Raw genomic sequence first — 23,787 nt, 5'->3', positions numbered from 1 at the left:
CTAATTCTAGAAAATGCTGGATTGTAGTGAACATTCTTAGAGTGTATAGAAGGCTTAGGCATTGGATGATTGCTGTCATTACCAATAAGTGAATATGGGAAAAATTATTTATTGTCATAAAGCTGGAGAAGGATACAAGAAGATTTCCAAGCACCTGAGTATCCCAATTTCAACTATTGTTTCTATTACATGGTAAAATGGATTCCATAGCATACCAAAAGATACTGGCCAATCATCTGAAACCCTCCACTACCAAACTTGGTTTAAAGAGCAACTGGACGCTCCAGCACGACAATGATCCACAGCACACCCCAAAGTCTACTTCAGAATGGTTAAAGAAGAATAAAAATCAAGGTACTGGAATGGCCTAGTCAGTCCTGATCTAAATCCGATTGAGAATATTTGGCTGCGCACAAGAGAAGTCCTTGGAATTTGAATGAACTGCAACAATTTTGCATTGAAGAATGGTCAAAAATCACAAAAGAATCATGCCAAAAGCTCTTTGACAAATATCCTAATCGTTTCCTAAAGGTGCCTCAACTAGCTATTAATTTCATTTTCCTTGTCAGGGTATGAACGCTTTGGAATTAGCATTTTGGGAGTTTTGCTAAACAATTGATGAAATAAATCATTGTAGACATCTATTTCTTGTACCTTTTTTTCCCTCATCCACGCAAAACATATATCTATATATTATGTCTGTGCGGTCATGCAGACATAGTTAAGGTTTGAACGAAGGTACTATATATATATATATATGTAATTCATACTTTATATTACAATGAAGTATAGTTATAAATACATATTACACATTTTTGACTACACTTTATTGTGTTTCTGTCCAGCTAGCTATAAATCTCCAATGAAAGACACAGTCACGTCCACACAGTATTTAATTTAAAGATGCAAAAGGCATGACCCAGTGTGTTTATTAACCACTAAATCAAACACATCCAGGTCAACACACAAGGCATTATTGTTTTAGAATCCCTTAGGGCCCGTAAACAGAAAAAGATTTTAACAGCTGATAGTGACATTAGTATGCAAAAGGGAAGCTCTTGCCTATGCATGCAGTCACTGGTATCCGAGTGTTTAATCTTCTCCAAACTGAACGAGTGCATAACAATCGCATTCAGAGACAGGGAGTAGGATTTTACTTGTCTAAAATAGGGGGATCCAGCAGAGAGTGGAGCAGGTGCTGATATGTGGTTACAAGACGGGCTTCAATAAAGGACAGGTTATCAGGATGTCTTTCATTTAATTTGGAGAACTAGGATTGTTATCGTAGTTCTTAATATCAGCTTATGAAAGAACGGTATAATGTACAGGGCCAAAACAAACAACATGCCTCTTTTGTCAGGTGGAGGTAGCACGAAAACAAGTAGCAAATAAATACGGTTTCGCAATTTTTTGACAAACCTTATCAATCTGGAGTCCAAAATGCATTGCCTTCCAATTAGCAACATGCAAGAAACAAGCTTGATTGAGGCAGTAAAATGACAACACTCACAGTGATGACTTATGCTTTAAAAAAAAAACAAAAAAAAAAACAGTATTAACCCACACTGTTTTGGTTATATCTTCACTATTGGTCGATTGTTCAGTCAATTAAAATACTGATCGAAACATCAGTGATCCACTAATGTGGGTATGGGGTATACAGTATATGGGGTTATATGGTATTCATATATTTCTATAGTTTTAGAGTTAACAAATGTCTTTCATAAATAAAAGCAGTTTTGGAATTCGTGTCTCGTTTGAGTTCTGTTCTTTGGAATTCGTGTCTCGTTTGGGTTCTGTTCTTTGGAATTCGTGTCACGTTTGGGTTCTGTTCTTTGGAATTCGTGTCACGTTTGGGTTCTGTTCTTTGGAATTCGTGTCACGTTTGGGTTCTGTTCTTTGGAATTCGTGTCACGTTTGGGTTCTGTTCTTTGGACTGGCCACACATTTGTCATTAGAAACTGAGAAAGAAGCGAAAAAAAACTAACTGTAACAGCCAACTCGTCATTGATCCAAAATCCTTAGCTCTTTTAATAGCCTGGGCACAGCAGAGTGTATATGAAAGCAAGGGTTGATTAGCCAATACTGCAGAGAATGCTGCAGTAGACATCACACATCCCTCCCTGGGTTAACCATGTATGTATCCATACCCAATGTACACGGCTTGGACAGAAGAACCCCATCGATAGCTTTCTATTCTTCTTGCAATATCAAGCACGATGTGTAACACACCAGTGCAGAACCACAGAAACAATGGTGTCATTTCAACAAAACCACAGAGGTTGCAAACCAGAAAAAAAAAATGTACCACCTAACCAATGAAAAACTGTCATTTGCAGTTAAACTGTATTCCCACTACATTTTGCTCTCTGGTTTGCTAGCTACAGAGTACTGACCAGACGTTCCTTACCTGCTTGGTCAGTCGGTTGGTGATGAATGATGACTGGCTAGTTGACTGCAGTCTGGCAGGTTGCTGGCTGACTGAGATGCTGAATGCTCATTGCTGACTGAGATGCTAAGAATGCAAGACTGCACGTGAGTCCACCAGTATGCAACAAATACACAGTACTACTCCAGGCTAGACTTAGAAAAACTTAATGATGTAGTTGTTGTATGTGATATGATATACAACTACCAATTGCTGGTTGTTTACTATCAAAAGGCGTTTAAAATTACCCAATGTTGTACTACTACTGTCATTGCATATATAAATGGTTGTACTCTTAACTTGTTGCATCTAATTCCATGTTGTATTTTAGTAGTATAATTTGCACTACTGTAAACTATACTGTATTTAAATACGTATTTTGCATTGTAACTCTGTACTACCCTGGAACTGTGTAAGTTTCCTTGTATGAAGGCGTCTGATAATAACGGTATTCATCTGCGTTTAAGCAACGTATTCTGACCATTTTAACAGTTAATAAAATGCAAGCAGTTAAGAAGCAGACAAAATCTATTTTCACTAGCCAAGTATAGAGGGCATATAGTATAGGCGGACCATTTCCAAACCTTAACGGTGGTGTTCAAAGTTGAGTTCGAGTTTTGAACAATAATAACTCATGGGTCTGAGAGCTGTGCTTACTCTTTTTTTGAGACAACGATTTCAGCAATGAGGTGAAGCTAAATGTTTATGAGCTCTGTGTTGCGGGTACTGCAAGGTAAAACTGTGCACACCTGCTTTCGTTAATTACAAAGCTTTGTAATGTGTCTTAAAAAAAAACAAAAAAACAATACTGATAGATAAACACAGATAACCACTCCACCGCACAAAAAAAAAATGAATGGACTTACCAATATGAACATCCGCAGCGCAAGGCGTGCTTCTTCTTATGAAGTAAATGTATTTAGATTCAATTCACGTCGTATGATCTTTGTGAAAGCGGCGTAATCGGCTGCATTATCTGCGCAGACAGCTGCTGACGTCATGCAGCTAACCGTAAGGAAAGCACAGCTGCAAGAATTGCACAGTTTCGGACTGCAATAAATATATGTGTGTATATTTGGGCTTGACGGTGGTAGGAAAAGCAATGTATTCTACGTGGTAAATGAATTCAATGACCTCAGTGTAAATTATGATTAAAAATCGGAATGGTTACATAACGTGTGGCTTTATTCCCTGGTGGATGTGGTCTTTTCCCAAGCAGTGCGGAATATACGAGCTGACAAAAGGACTTGAGCTATTTCGTGATGAAATATAAACCAGGTATTCGATTGGCCGAGAGTAAGTCTAAAACTATGCCTGTACATTTTTTAAAACGAGTATTATTAACACAGACGTTTTTCATTAAAAATATTACATAAAAGCATACTTAAACTATTAAACGATAAAATAATAAATCATACATCGTGCCAAGTGCCACTTCAAAGTTAGAGTCACACGATGGAAAACAGCACGCAATATAGCACGCAAACATACGTTAACCCTAAAAGTGCATTGAAGTACTTGTAATGATTATATCAATCATAAGAGTGGTTGAGTGTCGCTCTCCCTCAATTTATATTAATGTAATCGCTAACGCAATTTTATTGGTAATTGTATAAGACTATAGCGATTTTAGCATAACGTTCTCATTTTTAAAATTGTTAAAAAAAAAAAAAAAAACACACACACACACACACAACAACTAACTGTCTGTGTTTTTCTCATGAAAAGCTTGGGGATCGTTTGAATTTATGCCGAGCCGAACTCTCCATAACACAAACCACTCATTAGTCAGTGTGACTGGTCTGTGACAGTCAGATTATAAAAAAGACGTGTTTCTTTGAGGTATTGGTGCTGTTCGTGCCATCGAACATAAACGATTTAGAGTAGCTAATGTTTTTGTTTATAAAATTATACTCTTTTTTTTCTTTTTAAGAGGACATCCCATCCATAGCCGTTATTTTGTATAGGCCCTATTACAAAAATAAAATAAAATAATACAAAAAGTTATTCAAGAAGCTTCCTAAATCTGAAACCGCTCTTTGCTGCATAAGTTTCTTGAAATATTCGGGTTTTGTCGCCATGCTTACAATAAAACCACAGAATGCAGCGTCCTACAGACCGTATCTGCGCAAAACAACAACAGTAATAATAATAATAAATAATAATAATAATAATAATAATAAATAAATAAATAAAAATAATACTGATACTCATGTGTGTGTGTTTAAACGTTTACTGATGGAGTAAAGCATAGTGGCATTATGAAATATGTGCGTCTCTCTCACCTTGTAAGAAATGGTGATGTACGAAAGTACCCCACACGAGTGGGCTGACACTTCTGACCTTAAGTGAACATACCAGCTTTCTTATACATGCACGACTAAGGCTGTATTATATGCTTCACACCAAACCAATAGCATAGTTTACCAAGAACTTTAACTGTTCCATTTTTTTTTAAAAAAATATTGTATTTATTTATTTATTGTAAACAAAAAGGTTCGATCTGAATCCTGAGATTGGAGGACAGTCACAAAATTCTATGCCGGTGGGAAATTTGGATGCATTTTGTAATTATCGTTTTAAACGCTAAATATTACATTAGTTAAAATGCAACAGCAACTATATTGGATACATTATTATTATTATTATTATTATTATTATTATTATTATTATTAATAATAATAATAATAATAATACTAATTTGTTTTGATAATAGGCACAGATTCGTTTTTTTTTTTTTTTTGTTTTTTTTTGCATACATCTATTTGTTCCAGTATGTCCAGTATAACGTAAATGAAACTACATATCCTATATTATTACAAGTGGCCTGGGTTGTGTTTTACCCAAAGGGAGATGTTGAGATTGGCATCGTCACAAAAACAGTGGTTTGGCAATGCTTTTTACAGTGTATATACTTCCAGCCCGAGGAAAAAAACAGTTTAAAGAATTAAACAGATAAACTTTAGTCGGAGTTAAAACAGCCTTTCTTTTATTTGAACGGAACCCATGGGTGTATAGCGAGTATTTGGAAGAAACCCGTATTTGCTACTGCCAATGCACAAAATAAAATATTAGGTTGGTTCATGTTCCTGTTATTGGGAAGAGCTTGAACCCATGCCAATCCAAAATGCTGAGGTTCATAAATAGCGTGTTTCTGCAGTAAGCACATTGATCAATATACAACTGAGGACAAACGGAACCAGATGTGTTACAAAGCTTCACAAAAACGTCCTTTAAAATGGCCGTGTATGCGGGGCTGTTTTTGCATGAAAAGTTTAACAAATACAGGACATTTGAGCATAAAACTGGGAACGTGTCAACTCATCCAACGTGGCATTATAGAAAACATTATTATTAGTAGTTTTATTATTATTACTTAATGTATAAAATACTACAGAAAGTTTATTTTCGCGTTTCACTGTGAAAAGGTCCTTTGTGTATCATCAGACTGTAAGCCTTCTCTCATCGCAATAATACATAGGCATACCATTTATTTTGTACAGTATAACTGGTTGCATATACTGGTGACACACATCTGTGTCATTTTAAACAGTATTCTTTGCCAATTTTAAGTTCTTTTTTGATGTCATTAAAAATGCATTTCATGTAGAGGATGGCAATTTATTAAATCTAATGAGACGTTCTTGGCAGGGAGTGTTGTGAAATACTCGAACTAAAACGTTTACATTTGTTTATTTTATTTCTTATTTTTTAACTAAGGGGACATTTGTTTTTTGCTCTGCAGTGCAGCTTTCTTCTCTTTTTATAAGCAAATATAAAAATGTGAAATAAAAACAACTCAACTGACGCTATTGTTAGTGGCTCCTTCACTTGTTAAATAGTGGTGAAACCTAATTAATCACTTTATAAAAGCAAGATATTTACTTAAAACTGAATAAACCTTAAAGAATTGAGGGGATAAGATTCCACATGCGGTTTTTTTTTAAATATCAAATCTTCCATCAACTTTCAGCCTCAATAAACAGCAGCCAGTCGATTTTAGGGCGGCTTAGCACCAAAACATCTTTCTAATGTACAAGTAACCTATCTTTTCTCAGTCTTTCTACCTTAACTTTTTTTTTTGTACAAAACAGTAAAGTGACACAACAGGTCTCGTTGTTTGCACCATTCAATATACACATCATGCTTGACAAAGAAATATGTACAATTAATGTACAGAATGGACAAGGGACACATCTACAGTATCTGTTTTTGAAAAACGTAAAATGAAATGAAATAAAAATGAAATAAAACTTGAAAATCAAAATCTTTTCCTAGGGAATGTAAAATATGATATTCGGACACCAGAATTTTTTTTTTTTTTTTTTTGCTTTACATTTATTGAAGCACTGAAGCACAATGGTCCAATTGAAAACTTTGTAAAAACACAATAAAAAAAACATGATTTTTTAAATTGTTTAAAAGCAACCTAATATCTATACAGATGTTTATTAAACTGTGCTTTATAACTATGAACGAACTGTAAAATTTCAAGAGCATAACGGTTGATATCCAGTATCTAAACAGACGGTGCTGTGTATTTTACCCATTCCTCCCCAGGCACATTGGTATTGAAGTGAGTGTGAACATGCTACATTGATGTGCGACGTGTTGAGCTGGGAATATGTGCAATTTGCAACGTGTTCAAACTAATGTGAATTCCCTTATACCAAAAACCGAGAGTGAGGAACTGAAAAGAGTAGTTAAAACAAAAGAAAATGTGAAGCAAGGAAGTTAGTACTGTATTAGCAAACCATCCATCAAAACGAGCACCCATTGTTAGCCATGTTGTTGTGTTCAACTAAAGTGCTCCAAGCATGCACAGTGACACCTGCAAGTATCTGGTTGTCTTAAAACAAAAAAAAGTAAACCAAGCCAAAACAATGTTGATAGAGATAGATTAAAAAAGATAATCTGTTTTACAAAAGTGTAAATAAATACACACATACAATTTAAATCACTAATTGTATAGTAATAGTATATACAGTGCCTGGGCTATTAAACGCCAAAAAACAAAACCACACACCTTGCCCATATATAGCTAAACCGTTCAGGTATGATCTTACAACTTTAGTGAATACCTGTATTAATATGGAAAAATAGAAAATATATATATATATTTATGTATAACTAAAAACACAATGTTATTTTACTGCTTTGCCTTGCAATGGTCATGAAAAATGACAGTGTGAATACTAAATGCAACCAGACTGGCACTGCAATCTAATTTAAGTCAGACATGGAAATGGATATTAACCTGCATTGTTTTGCAAATAGTGGCACCACTGCCTCCAAAGCACGCCTCTCACAAGTACCCTTTTTTGACAGTATCCTTTCCAAATGTGCACCCCTCCCTCTTTCAAGGTATACAGGGGAAAAGATTGAAGACATTGCCAAGGACAGGAGATCCATTGAGACAGATGACAACCCACCTCCCCCAATACAGCAATGTGAATTATTGGTCCTCTGGTGAAGGCTGCAATTAAAGTGTGGGTATTTTAACTGCAGGAGTGTAAGAAAAAGCATATTGGTCCCTGCAGAATACCTTACAGGGACATTTTCCCACTTAAAATCATGTCTGCTGAATGGAAAATGAGTAGTAATTTGTTTAAGCCCTTTATATATGGCATTGCAGCTAGCTAAATAGATGGCTATGAGGACAATGACAGCCTATTGCAATCTGGAATGTGTGCATTCTGATAACAGATACAAACCATATCGAAAAATGTGTTGTTTTCAAATGTTCCCAATACAAGCATCTTTTTTTTTCCCTTTAAAATGTAAAAAGCTTAAGTACCTATTTCGCTGGTCTATGCACCTACTGTATTTAAACAAAACAAAAAAATCCATTTGTAGGTTGAGAATCGTGTTTAGTCTCTTCGTAAATAAATATTTTCATGATATTTTCCATTTCCTGCAGACAAGTTTTCTTTTTAATCTGCGACACGAATGTTTTTTTTCAGTCTTTGCAACGGTATGATAATTGTTTAACTCTATAAATACAATTTATATAGTTCTGGTTCCTCTGTTGGAGTGTATATTATTTGCACACAAACTGGTCCACGATTTTTGTGCATCGCTTGCACTTCACGTAGCAGCACCAGTGAAACTTGCAGTGGCATCTCTCAACCACTTGTGCTTTGAACTGATCATAGCCCCTTCCACAGCACATCAGCTCACAGCCGTCCATGCCCTCGGAAGTCTTGTTGCAAAGCCTCCCTTGGGTCCCCAAAGAGCCTGTACTCTCATTCCTCACACAGTAATCAGGGCTCTGGTCCACATAGACGAGGTCGTAGTTGGTCGGTGGGTTGAATCTGTTGTTGACCTGCACCAGTTTGCCTCTGGTGTTGAGCTTCATGGCAGCAGCGCTGTCATATTTCTCTTTCAAAGCATCCCCAACTTTACGGAAGTCTGCCAGCTGCAGCCAACATGTCTTTAGACTGCAGGATCCAGAAACACCATGACACTTACAGGACACGTGAGCAAGATCATACACAGTCTGCAAAGAAAAACACACACACAAAACTACATTTAGATTTTTATCCAACCCTCTCCCACAGATCGCAAGTACAGTACTTCCAGGTTACATTACATACAACTACATTTGCTCCAAAATGAAAAAAATGAATCTTTTTTTCTTTATTGATATTATATATCAATATAACGAATACTGTTTTGAAACTGAATATATGTTGAGCATTTCTATACATTGAATTCCTGAAACTTATGGCTATTCCCCACTTCACATTGTTAACTGAAATACTTAGCCTACCTTCAACATTCTCATATTAGGCAAACTGTTTCCATAACATTTAAATAAAGTTGTTCATAACAGTGTTAATCATACATATTTTATTTGTGCTGGATCTCAGATCATCTTTAGATGTAAACAAGTTTGTTTCTTTATCATCTGCTTACATTTTTCAGAAGTTTTAATGGAATCCAATGGGCTTGCAAAAATATATATTTACTTGATCACAGTAAAGTGCTGAACATTTCATAATGGCTTTTTGTAATCTGATGGACACAATATTTCTAAAATGCTTAAAACCATCTCCCAAGGTCATAAAGCTAACAAGCAATGCAGTTAGATTTGTGCAAGCAAACATTTTTCCACTGTAAGCCAATACAGTAACTATTTTAGAAAAGTTGGGAGAGGGGTAAACTTAAACAGTTAAAGTTAAATTAAATTAAATCTACAGGAATTCTATAGAGAAGACTCTCAGAAACACTTGCAATATGTAGCCCACACTTCTGTAAATATATAAAAGCTACATCTCCCTGTTGCAGGGGAGTTTCAGTCATACCATCCCAGATGCCTGGACACTAGCAATAAACGTTCTAAAGAAAGAGGGCTGTTTTCATTTCAGAGGTATGATTTTGTTTCTTAACTAGATCATCGTATAACCTTGAATAGCCCTTGAATTTCACAATTTTGGCTTTGTAACCTAACATTAACTTGGGTTAGACTTGGGTTTTTCTTCCGCGCCATGCTTTTAGCTCCAGCCTTTTTAATCTTTAAAGAAAACACTATCGATTTGTTCCAGATTGCGTAAGATGCCAACAATAATACCTCTGACATTTCTCAAATGTGCTTACCCTCCTCCCTGCTTCATTGTTATGCAAGTTCATAGACGTCCTGGCGCTCTCGTATGACCCTTTCTGGTAGATCTTTTCTCGTTCTCGGGCATCAACAAATTCCTTAGCGAATCTGAAGCCATAGTCCAGGTTGTCGCCACAGCCACCCCACAGCCAATCACGAGGCAGGTCCTTGGGTCTTGCTGCCCTGCTGCAGCCACAGGTAGAGAGCTCCCCCTCTCTGCAGGCACGACTCACTGCATTCACTACTCCTGCGGCACTGATTGAGTAGGTGAAGGCGGTTTCACGACTACCTGGTACCAGGAGAGAACAGGAAAGCTTGTGAATAGGTCTGACAGCAAAGCGATTCTTTAAAGAAGGTTGCTCAAATTATCCACAGCTAAGGGTTAATACACCTCCATCCAGTTGGTTAATTATCAAATGGACCAAGACCTTCATGTATAGAGTTTGTGAACAGTTTTACTCACATTACATACCCACATTCACCATTTAGCTCACAAACATTTAGAACATATAGGAATAGATGAATTCAGATTTTACAGTATCACAAAAAGCCTGTACTGTTTCCTATCATTGCAGGCTCATAAGGTGTACAACCTGCTGCATAAAGGTATTCTTTAGATCCTACGCAAAAGAGAAAGAACTTTGCAGGATTAAATTGTGGGTTTGTACCATGTTTTTGTTTATAGCAAAAGGTACATTTTGAAATTTTACAGGGAAATACAAAAACGGTCGCTGGGGATCTCAGTGATGAATGCTGTACCAGGCCAGTCATTGGATTATAAATGTTCTCAGTTTCTGCAGAAACATTTCACACAGAAAGGACTCTTCATATGTGATGGTGTGTCCTGTTGGTACACATAATAAACCCTCTTATGTGTACGTGTGGGTTAAGTGGTTAATTGCACTGATAAGTGCTGCTCATTTTAGAAATATGTTACTTCTATCACACTAATTATAGTTTCTGTATGGGGCAAAGCTTCCGATTTCCAACACTGGAGAAGCCCAGGGGACAGAATCTGTCACAACTGATAGCGAGAAGCCTTTTCATAAATGCACCAAAACCAGATTCCAAGTAATTATCAAATAGAATAACTTGGGAAAGTATTTGAACTTATTGGTCTTTGTAAGTCAAAAACAGTTACTTTCAAAACGACTGATCACATTTGATACGAAACAGAAATTTTCAGAAACTAAAAGGAAACCCGATTGACGAACACAGAATGTACTAAAGATCAGTGCTTCAGTGTTCGCCATTGATGCATTTGGACTGTTTTATTCATGAAGCTAATCTATGTACTAAATTAGAGGAGAATTGCTATATACTGTACATATTGCTCCACTGTGGATGGTTTTGTTTTTTAAAAGCATTTCCGTACCTATCTGCATAACTCTTCCGAAGACGGAGGTGTTGTCCACAGTACTGCAGTTCCAGCGTCGGTGTCGGAATTGATATTGACATTCCTTGATCCCAGTCTTTGCTCCCTCTCCAATATATTGCATATGATCCTGATACAGCTGACATAGCTTCTTCTGCCCTTGGGACAGTCCTGCCAACTGGCTACATAGTGGCTGCGCTCCTATGATATAAACCTCGGGTATTTGAACAGGGTTCATGGCCAGAGACCTGGAAATTGAAATTCAGTATCTGTTATTTTGCCATCAAAATCCAATGAGATGTCTACAACAGTAGTGTATCTGTACCAGCACATGCATATTGTAACAATTTGCAATCTGACAATGTTGTTTTAGTAGGGGTTGCATTCAATCCATGTTTAAATTATAAGCCAGTGATTAAATAATTGCTGTTTTTAAGTATGTACGCTAACATGTAAAAAAGATAACTGTATCCCCATGCCATGTGCCCAATGGAATTGCCTGGTAGGAAAATATTAGTAAAATTCAAAACAAGGTATCACTATGAAGAATGAGAAATGTAATACAGCTACACTGATCCCGGGCATGCTTTTGGTTTACCAATACATAAAGAATTCTCTAAAGCAAACTATACTGTAGGTACAAAATAGGACAGACTCATTAAAGCAAAGCCAGCTCAAGAGGCTTGACAGCACTTTACTGCATGAAATGCAGATTTTTTTAAGTGATTCAATCGTAACTTTGACTTCAACTTGAATACAACATTCCAAGAAAAGGCAGTCTTTTTTAAAATCTGCAAATAGTTTTTCTATATGCAAATACTACTGATCTATATTTATTTATTATTTTTGTATTCCAGTAATGCTACAGCAAGCCTATTATAACCTCAATACTTGTATTGGTCTTAAACAGTGACCACTTTATTATGTTGTAAATGTGAAGTCAGACAAGTTTCAATCCAAAAAAGAAGGAGATATATATAGATATAGTAAATAACACAGAGATTATACATACCACCAAGAACTTGCCTCTACAGGAACTTGCATAAAGCAAGACAGGAAAGTGATGGCAAAGATACAATGTCTTGAAGCCATAATACTTCTTCTGAAAGCAGCACAGATTAATCCTTGTGGTAGAAGCATCCCTAAAGGCTCCTGAAAATACACGAAAAACACAATTATGTATTTGGTGCTCAGGGTTAAAAGGAAATGCCCACATAAAAACCAAACCCTGTGGAGGATGGACACTTACAAAGCTAGTGAAGTACTGGCTTCAGGGTTCTATGGAAGACGGACATTGATGCTTTAGGCACTGCAGTAGCTGAAGTCTACTGGTTGCACCACATCAATTTAGCTTGTGTGTGTGTGTGTGTGTGTGTGTGTGTGTGTGTGTGAGAGAGAGAGAGAGAATCACATGGATCTGATGGACAACTGCCCTGAAAACTGGACTGTCCTTTTCAAGCAATCCACTGCTATAACAGACTGAACTGAAAGGAAGCATCACTTCAAATAAATAAATAAATAGCATGGCCCTATCAGTATTAGAGATCTTCCATTTACCAGTATTTCACTCAGCTTTTCCTATTACAACTATGAAAACTTACTCCAAACAAATTGATGCTGTGCATTTCTACTGCAGTGATAGTTATACGTGGCCATGTTTAATACTTACAGCTACTGTCGCAGAAACTTTAGTAGCTTTTTAAATTTCAAACGCTTGAGATTTAAAAAGCTTTTTTTTTTAAAAAAATCATTATTAGGGGTCAATAATTACAAAACTTTAAAAGGTTACATATTTTAATGTAATAGTTATAGGCAGTACGATGTGTAATGCAGTGTACAGTTCATTTTACTTTAACCTATACATCTTAATGAGAAGCATATGACAAACCTTTATGTTAAGAGTTTCTTTATACCTGAACGCCTTTAAAGTACGGACATTTAAGGTACTTTGAAAACGGTGTACAGATATAAAAACTAGGCTTCTATCATAATAAATATGATCTAAAGATATAGGAATTGCTGTATACTACTATGTGTGCTTTTTATTATAAAACGTCGAGATGATTAAGCTTAAAAAATGGTATAACACCGTTGAATGTTGATTTTTAATTTTGATTTTATAAATCTAAATGTAGTTAACTGTGGGCAGTTTATTTGAAATAGGAGGCGTCTCAGTCACACCAGTACGTTTTTCCACTTTAATTAAAGATGACCACGAAAGACGTGTGTCCAAGAGGTTAGTTGCTTTTGTTTAGATGCAGAAATCGAGATGAAAACCGCGCCCTGAAAATGAGACTGAAATACCAGTGCGATTCCTGCTTTCTTTCGTGCGACACACAGCATCCATGTCAGATATGTGAGCAGTCAGTTCTGTTTTTTGACAATGACCGCCTGTGTTCTGGCCATGACATAATTTGCCATGTTATAGCGAGGGGTATATTTTTAGTTATAGTTACCACGTTTCTAATTTTGTGCAGTAAAACGTTTTACATTTCGCTACATTTGCTTATTTACCATATGTGTTTTGTTTAAGGAGTATTACTTGCGACCTTGAGTAGGTCATATGTTATGAAATAATCTGATACAAATGCAATTCATAACCAGGATTGGCAAAATGATTTAAATTGTTTTAACTAATCAAAGTATGTGTTTAATTAGTTAAGAATTACTATTAAATAACTATTATTATTATTATTATTATTATTATTATTATTATTATTAATAATAATAAATTATTATTATTATTAATAAAACCACCCGACTAAACCGATGACTTCCATTTTCATAACTCAAAGCAGGAATCCGCAATTAAACTTTCGTTGTTTTTCAAAAGTGATTCATTAAGCCATCACAAATAACGCATATAAACATCATTTTTACATAGTATAGGCCTAATATAAATAGTCTGTTCCATCATATTTGTTTGTCTTTTTTTGTCAAGTAGACTTACTCTATTTCATAAAACGACAACTTCACGGTTCATTTCTAACATGGTTAACATTGGAAACGTTCAAAATTAACTTTACTGTACCAAGAATAATCTAACACGTAATTAAAAGATTACGTCAACAAAAATGCACCTGCCTAATTGAAGTATTTATGCTATTAGGATAAATGGTTGAAAATGTCTCCGCAATTTGTAAGGACGGAATTCCCAGTCGTTTGTAAGGATGAGTCTAAACCAAGGTTCCCTTGTAAACGTTTTAATCAGAACAAGGAACCCGCAGTCATTATGTGCTGAACAAACACACCATGTGTTTTCATTTAAACGCATTCTCGTTGACTTATTCTGATACAATCACTACAGGAGCTGAATATCCCCTTTAAAATGTTTATAAACTGTTGGTCGTAACCAATTACACAAAAAGTATATATATATATATATATATATATATATATATATATATGTGAAAACAGTTATCAAATGTTACACTATAAGCTTTACTTGATGGCGAATATTACCAAAATAAGTGTATTCCATTACAATTTTTTTTTTTTTTTTTAGAAAAACATATCAAAACCAAATATAAATACAATTTAATAGTAACTTGATTATGAAGATCACGCAAGCTTATTCAAATCGGTTATATAAAAAAGATAAATACAAAGAAAAAATCGAAATAGCTTTTAGAAATTATTTTTAATTGATTTAATGAATTTAATTCATAATGAGGCTAGACGCTTATTTTTTTTTTATTTTAAACACACACAACACCTCTCAACACTCCTTATATTTGCATGTAAAGACTAGGCGATCAGCGGTGCGGTGACGTTGCTGTCTAGGGCACATTAAGCCATTGGTTTGGAATGACAGCCTCATTTTAATTGAAACAGTAGCACATTCCACGTCCGCTTGACATATTCGTGTGATCCTGTCCAGTCCAATTTCTCAGGTGCGAGTCCCGCCGGGGAAGGAGGGGGGGGGTCGTTGGTTAGCGTTTATAATTGACTATCATATGTTCAACACTTGGGGCTCTCTTCACACTCACAAACCAGGATCTCTTAACACCGACGCGTTCACTCGTGAACTTCAACTTGGCCTTTTTGTGAAAATAAATGCATCTAAATCCCTGCTCTCGTCAATTAGTTGCATTTTAGTAAATGTCATATACATCCCAATAATATATATATTTTTCCCCACAGGACCAATTTGACTACGAACTCGTCTTATATTTCATGCATTAGTTTAATTGGTTTATGCAATTGCCTGCACTTCTTAGGTATTAGTTTCACAACAAACTATCTGGGTCTTTATAGATTACCATTACAAGCCCTTCCCACAGCTAATGAAAGCGTTTTGTACTCGATTTAATATCCAGATTTCTTCAGCGTATCATCCTACATTAACATTTCCATGGTCAAATAATTAACGAGGTTATATATTTCGAAGTTTTGTTATTTTGCCTGTTTTAAATAAGACTAACAAAACCCATATTTAAATCATACATTTGAATACATATAGTGATGCTTTAACAGTTGGGGAATGTGTATTTAACTATCTTCCAAATTAGAACTAAATGATATGTTTTTATTAAGAACGGACGTCTCGCTTAAGCAATACATTAAAAAAACCTAAATAAATATATTTATGGTGCTCAATAAATAGTTTGTGTGCAAAGAATGTAAGCTATTCGTTTATTCAATTTCCCCGTTTCTTAAAGCACCGGTAAAATAAAAATACAGTATTTAGGGTAGTTCTATTATGCTGCCACGTGTTTAAAGAATTGCTAGAACGGGATAAAATGTTCCAAATCCAGAAACTCTGAGGTTTGAATTGGTTTGAATTATCCTTTGTAGGCGACCCAAAACCGAGGAATCTGATGTTTGTGACAGGTGTTTCCACCCTACCACAACCTAATCAATTCACTGAAATGATCTGCAGCATAAGATCAGCACATTTCAAGAATGTAGCCCAAAGGGAAGACTTTTTTGGTAAATGATATGTACATCCCAATATAGTCTATGTTATTCTGGGGGGAAGAAAAAGGTTACATAATTCGATTACAATACGTGCATGTTGGTCAAACATTGTAAAACTTAATAAGTAAACACTATTACAAGCTCATTTAATAAGTACACTTACCTAGAAATTCTTCTGTCAATTGAATAAAAATAAAAAATAAAATTAAAAAAGCGCCGATCTTAGTATTTTAGTACGTCGTGCCTCTTGTCATAATTAAGGATGTACTGTATTTCACCTAAACCAAACTTCGCATTCTTAACCCGGTTGAGTGATTCAGCAATTGTCCTGCACAGTTCTGGAATGGGTTGGTCTGGATTGGGTTCGATTAAGGGATATGCAAATGCGGCTGTATAGACAATGTGCGCTACATCACCATTGCAAGTATTTTAATGGTTTCCAGATTAACAGTGCGATGGTTTAAAGAAAGATTCCTTCAGTCTGGGGGGTCCAAGCCAACCACACACATATACAACATGAAGAAAAGCTGGTTTTGTTTGAGTCTAAGAAAGTTTGCAAAAGACAGAATTTGCATGCATCAAAACAGCCAAACACAGAACTATATCTATTATGGATACGGTGGGCCTGCTTTAACGACATACCTTTTTTTTTCTTAACCAAAAACCACACACATGTATAACTTTTACAAAAGCCAATTTCAGGCGATAAGAAATCCTTAATATATACATTACGAATCATTTCTTTACTGTAATTTATATATTGCTCAAACATCAGACTTGTGGCAGATTAACGCGGTGTAGCCAGTCTGCGGGGCCTTCTACATGAAGTTAAAACTGTTTTGTAAAAACGGGCACCATGTTAGAAGTTGCAACAACCCAGATCCAGCAGAGGGCGCCATCACCACTAACAAAAAAGGTCCCCAAAATATCGGCTAATAAGCAAACCTAAAACCTTTAATTTTGTAATTATACCAAAGTATAATTTTGAACATTTGGCATTTTATCTTTAGGTTCAGATTTAAGGTGTATTTATTTGTATATAAACTGTGCCATATGCGACTCATCGAAAATGAATGTACTGGACCGAATTAAAAGACAAGACATTGGCAAAACGGGCTCCTTTTATTCTCGATGTTGGCGTTGAGCATCCGTTACAGACACTTAAAATGCTGAGCTTGGATGTAATCTTACTGAACCAATGAGAGCAAGCGAGCGAGCGAGAGAATAAACATGGAGCTGCCGAAAAACCGAATGCGAAAGAGCATTTAGTTTGATTGCATGTTTACATGTGTATCTTGAGCAGCAGCAGTTGGTTATACAAGGTCACTTTGTATATAATGTATTATTATTATTTATTTCTTAGCAGACGCCCTTATCCATTCACACCACATTGGCAACATGGATTTTGTGTTCAAAACCTCACTGGAGTACCGTGCATAAGATCCTATTAACCACGAGGGACTGTGGGCATAAATGCAACATTGAAACAGTACTAAATGATTATACTTATATACGTTGTATGCAATGCACTCCCGAAATAAGCCATCACTACAAGCTGCATAAGAGAAATCTGCATACATAATGCCTGGACCACCATAAACACCTACCTCTACGGTCAATCTTTTGCAAACCTAACAGCCGAGTAATCCACAGTTTTGGCGACAGGAGATGCGTAATTCCTTTACCGACTCTTCGTTGTCCTCAGTGGATTTGTTTTTAATTTCCAAAGAGAACGGGCGATTTTTTTAAAGAACAGTCCCGTTACTGAAACACGGCTGGTGATCAATCTTCTGATGCAGTTTTGGTGTTTGGAGTTGAGAATTTACACGGGACACCAGGCGCTGCTTTTTTTACAGAACTGTGGAGACCAGAGGAATGACGGCTATTTACAATGTCCAAGAGCAATCTAAATAATTAATGCTTCTAACAAACGTGGGCGTGATTGTGCGGAAACACTTAATGACAAATAAAATATTCACAAGCTACAAAAAAGTGCCTTTGGCCAGATGCTTAAGCAATAAAACTTTTTTATTATTATTATTATTATTATTATTATTTTTTTACCCCTTCGTTCTGATCAGCTTTTTGATAGTTACCTTGTTTAGTTCCAACAAAAAAGTTAAATTTCATCCAAAAAGTGAGATTTGGTAGATGAAAAATCTAGTAACCGTGTTGGAAAAAAGGATCCCCAAAACTTTTTTTTTCTTCTTTTTTTTTTAAACCAGTTCGCTTCTACCTGCTTAAACATTCAGACGCGTCTCTTCTTTGCAAAAAACAGGCTGCAGCGTTATCCTCCATGCTGAACAAAATAGCAATCCGTGTGTGTTTCTTTTTTTTTCTCCTCTCGGCATCAGCCTCGTACAGCTACAGCCAGAGAGAAGGTCCCATTTCACAAATCCCAGCCTGGTTTAAAAACCCTGCAAATCAGGTCACGAAAATCCTTTTATAAAATGCACGAAACAAACAGTCCCAATGGACAGTCCGACTCGGATTGCTGTGTATGAATCCGCATTTAGAGTCTGACAATACGGTTCTTAACCCAGTTTAACTTGCGAACGGGCTCCAGATTTGTTTAAAGTATCACCTGCCTCCCTGATTCTTCTCTACAAAGAAAAAAAAGATCTGCTGCAGAAACCCCAGAGCAAAACTCCCAATTGGCGCATGCGCATTTACTACACCCGTACTGCTAGATCAAGATTTAAAGCCATAAGGCGCGCTCTCTCTCTCTCTCTCTCTCTCTCTCTCTCTCTCTCTCTCTCTCTCTCTCTCTCTCTCTCTCTCTCTCTTCTGCACGCATTACATAGAATGAATCCAATTGAAAATAGCACTGCAATACATATAATACTAAAGAAGCGTACTACATCTTTAAACATAGTGGATCTTTCACACATGTGTTTATTCATCTCTTGTGGCACATTCTAATATATTTCTTAAAAAGCAGGTGATGCTAGTTGGAGGGATTGTCCATACGAATACCGGGACTGTATATGTATTTGCATTAAAATGAAGGGCAGAATAAATAATAATAATAATAATAATAATAATAATAATAATAATAATAATAATAATAATAATACGCATTTTAAAAGCACACGATGCAAACGTCCTACTGCATCCAGTTATACCTGTGCATTTGAACACACTGTATTTCACCTGCTTAATGTCAGTGGAGTATATATAATAAATAAACTTGACAAGGTTAGGACAACAAATGCTGGTCATAACCAACTCTCATTCCAGCTGTACCTTACCACATTCATAAGGTCGACATGTTTGATTGTCAGAATGTGAACGCAAACGGGACATTTAAATATAATAATACATTATATATATATATATATATATATAACACTTTCCTCTGTTTCTGAATTTCATTTACATGGAACTAACAACAACAACAACAATAATAATAATCATAATAATAATAATACTATTAACAATTATTATTATTATTATTATTATTATTATTATTATTATTATTATTATTATTATTATTATTAAATGTCATAGCCCTAAACAGACATGTTTTGTCTAATTGGACATTCTCCAAATATATTAGCTCAGATCCGGCAGCTTTATGAAATACAGAAAACATGTTAGATTGTGCTAGAGTAGCCTGCACCGTTTAGTTTGTTATAGATCAATATTAATTCAACTGAAAGAGACTTTCGTTTTCTGGTTCCAAAACGGCTTTACATAGGCTACTGTAAGTTAGGAAATACTTAATTTTTGTAAATAATAATTGAAACATGCATTATGTCATCTTTACCCAACTTCTAATCTTACGGCTGGATTTGATCTGGGCCTCACATGTGTGTTTATGTATTTTATGTAATTTTGTGCATCGAATACAAAGCTGCCTTTTTTTAAAACAAAGTCCTATACGTGAAATCAAACGTATACTAAAAGAACCATTTTGCCATTTTTTTTTTTAACACTTACATAATATTACTGCTCGTTTTTCAATAATTTGCTCGCTGTTTGGTAAGCACCAGAGCTAAGCTTTTTACACACGGTTGTATATGTTTTGTATAAATACACATAACCTGAAAAACACGTGTGAAATTATAGAAGACCCATTCTTTATCTGATCGATCGGCAATTACATTCTATGAAGTTAAAAATAAAATGTAAAATGTAAAACAAATTGCGCTTATTCTAAAGAAATGTTATCTTCAACAACATAGCAAACATATTGCATCATTTAAACGATTTTATATTTAAACATTATATATATATATATATATATATATATATATATATATATATATATATATATATATATAGTTCTGCTACATAGGCTCGACAGACCTTTCAAAACACAGGATATTGATTATAAAAAAGGTTGTGTCAGTTTTAAGGTGCTTCTTCAATTATACCCTTTAGAAATAGCTAATATTGTGTCAAAGGTCTTTCCTCTAACCATCCGAATTAGGAGGAATTGGGTAAAATTGTAAAAATGGGCGGATCAGTCCGTAACAAAAACAAGACCCTCTATTACCTAAAATAACCCAATAAAGTGCCACCGGCTATTGCCACAGATCCCCTTTTCAACTCAGATACATTATTTATGGCTGAAAACGTTCGTTTTGTTTCGCAAGCACTGCGCTCATATTGTACAAGCTCTACAGGCAACTAATTATGCCATTTAGAGAGGACATCAACAGGGAACAGTGAGCAAAGAATAAGCCAAATATACGCCCGGTTCAATAGCGTGTAACACTTTTAAAGACATATTTACCTCATTCGAATTGACGCCTCTTACGTTGAATATAGCCAAGTGCTTCAGAACATCATGTCATCCGCGATTCTCGACCGGTAATATATATATAGGTTACCATCTGCCAAGTTGGAAGGTTTTATATATATATATATATATATATATATATATATATATATATATATATATTAATGTGTTGTGCCAATACTGTGCACTTACAAACGTCATCATGCCCTACAATTATGGTCCACATTTTTTAACCGTAAAATAAAACCTATAATTAAAGCTATACATTTATATATATATATATATATATATATATATATATATATATATATATATATATATATAATCAAATAGCTAAACATTTTTATGTTTAGCTATTTGATTAAACATATATATTATTATTATTCAATTTTGGAAACGTGTCTCTTGTTTTTGTTTTTGGCTATTTTACTAAACATAACTTTTTGATATTTTGGGACATGATACGCTGCAGACCTGCCTCACTCATAACAGCAAAGACCACCTCCTACTGAAGAAAGAAAAAAGACCCATGCTTACCCGTAGTCATAATGTTATTAGAAACACACATTTATTATTAAGGGCATTATTCATGAGAAGTGTTCATTCATGCATGAATGCATGCCTTCTACATGCGACCAACTTAATGTATTAGAAAGGAGCGCAGAATGAACACAGGTAACTCAATCCACATGAATTAACAGGGCTGAATTCAAAATGAATGCCTTCAGAACTCAGAGGAAGTGCAGAATATATTCAGGTGTTAGTCCTGTGGGATTCATCCGGAATTCATTATGAATTTGCAGCCATTAGTTTAAAGTGTTACCTCTTATTCTTTTCTGTGCGATATCCGGTTGTTCTGAACCTGGCATCCAACGAGGGGTTGTGTAATAAGAGTTAAACACAACGACCAGTCATGACCTCAAGGACAAATGACTTCCCCATCCTGCCTCAGTTCTGACTGATCCTCACAAGATTACCATCTGCACTTCCACACCCCCAGTGAACAGGAGGTTGCTAGACACATGAGGACAGATGTCATGCTTGGTTTCTTCCAGAATAAAACAAACGCAACAGGTATCTAAACAAAATGTCACCTCATCAAGTACCACTGATTTTGACATATTTATCACATCCCTGCAACATTTGTATTAGCTGCTCTAGTGCACAGTGATTAATACATAAAATGATTTTTTTTTTTAAAGTGCATTAACATCTCCTTCTGAACAACATTTTCTGCATCATGCCAAGTAGGTTATCTTGGAGAGTCTTGGGTATATAATCGATACGATCCACTTTTGTACACCTTTCAAATTTAGGTAGAAGAGCTGTTATTCTATATACGTGGTTGAAAGGCATACAAAAGCATTATCGTATATCAAGGCAAGAGATCAGAGCTGTTTCATCTTGTGTTTCAAACATCAAAAGATGAACTGCTCAACTCATTCTTAACCTTTAGGTAAGCTTCTTTGCACTTAAATAATCTCATTCGATATCACGATGCACTTAGATGAGAAGATAGATCGTCTCATATTCCGTACATTTCTGTCTGCTGATATTTAGCCATGTCCCTTGCATTGCATGCCAGTGAGTTTATTATCCTGCCTTCATGTTTTACAAAGCACCTGTAACTAATCGGTTATTTCTAATAGGATTACTAAAGGGAAGTAGACTGCACACATCCTCTTGCAAATGTATCTTAGTGTCATCTCCGTCTGTTCATATTCGACAGAAGTTAAGGGAACACATTGATGATGGCAAATATATTATTACCTGACAAAATGTTTATTTTATATATTACCTCCCAACGTGTTTAAAAGCTGCTGAGAAAAAGCAATTTTAAAGAAACTCAAGGTTTCCATGGTGTAAGTGAATAGAAAGACACTGTAACTCCCAAGACCTATTAGTGAGACCTTCATCAAAGCATCACTGATCACTGGCTTTTTTAGTGCTACATTATATATAATGATTGAGTTATGAATTACCTAACATAAGGCAGTCGTGCAAATGAAAATGAACACTTTTATAAAATAAAAACCTTTGGCCAATGGATTCAAAATCTCCTTTCTAAAATTATCCCTCTGAACAAAGTGGCATGTGCCTCAAAAATCTATATTTGGTCAAAAATGTACAACAACAAAAAAAACGACCAACTTTCTGCATGGTAACTAGACCCCGGCTCACCAGCAGGATGTTGAACTGAATTGCAAAATATATTGTCTATTGGCTTAACCTTTTGATCTAGTAATAGTGCTGGGGAACATCTCATTTCCCAAATCGAGGGCAGTTTCTTGTAGTTAGGTCTGATGATAAACAAGTGCAATTAATTATGATTTGTGATTTATGCACTGGGGCAGCATTGAAATACCTATATTGCACACAACAGTAGCAGCAGCGGAGAAATCAGTCCATTGTAACATCATTAACTAAACGATCTGTTATCAACCTTGTAATGGCCACATTCTGGAAAAAAAGGCCAGCATCTGTGCTCCCTTTTTTGGTAGGCGTTCTATATTCTTCCTGGAACATATATAGATGACTTTTCTTCAAACGTGATAAAACCTGATTAATGTCACATGGATAGCCAATTGCTATTGAAAATCTGTCTCTGGAGATCAATGGGAAAGAGATCCATTCCTCGGGGGGGGGTTCAGTGACATGAATAGATTGATGTCTTTGGAAGAACCGACACACTAAGACAAAAACTCACCAGACAG

The 23,787-nt window shown here is 35.5% G+C and overlaps 1 protein-coding gene across 3 annotated transcripts; it reads right to left on the bottom strand.

The window, feature by feature from the left end:
• Positions 1-5,389: 5,389 nt before the first annotated feature.
• On the bottom strand, positions 5,390-19,005 carry LOC117420386 (protein Wnt-5a). Of its 3 annotated transcripts, XM_034904091.2 has the most exons (6): positions 18,423-19,005; positions 17,934-18,184; positions 12,419-12,558; positions 11,407-11,654; positions 10,028-10,320; positions 5,390-8,927 (listed from the first exon to the last, which is right to left on the bottom strand). In XM_034904091.2, the coding sequence occupies exons 3-6, from the start codon at positions 12,544-12,546 to the stop codon at positions 8,469-8,471; spliced, it is 1,128 nt and encodes a 375-aa protein (XP_034759982.1). In that variant the 5' UTR covers positions 12,547-12,558; positions 17,934-18,184; positions 18,423-19,005; the 3' UTR covers positions 5,390-8,468. The 3 variants fall into 3 exon arrangements, with proteins under 3 accessions (XP_034759982.1, XP_058844382.1, XP_034759983.1); XM_058988399.1 differs by having other exon boundaries at positions 17,934-19,005; XM_034904092.2 differs by lacking the exon at positions 17,934-18,184.
• Positions 19,006-23,787: the final 4,782 nt, after the last annotated feature.

The sequence above is a fragment of the Acipenser ruthenus genome, chromosome 16 (genome assembly GCF_902713425.1).
Source record: "Acipenser ruthenus chromosome 16, fAciRut3.2 maternal haplotype, whole genome shotgun sequence".
NCBI lineage: Eukaryota > Metazoa > Chordata > Actinopteri > Acipenseriformes > Acipenseridae > Acipenser > Acipenser ruthenus.
Note: the sequence above shows the minus strand (reverse complement) of the source record. Positions and strands in the feature narration are given on the sequence as shown.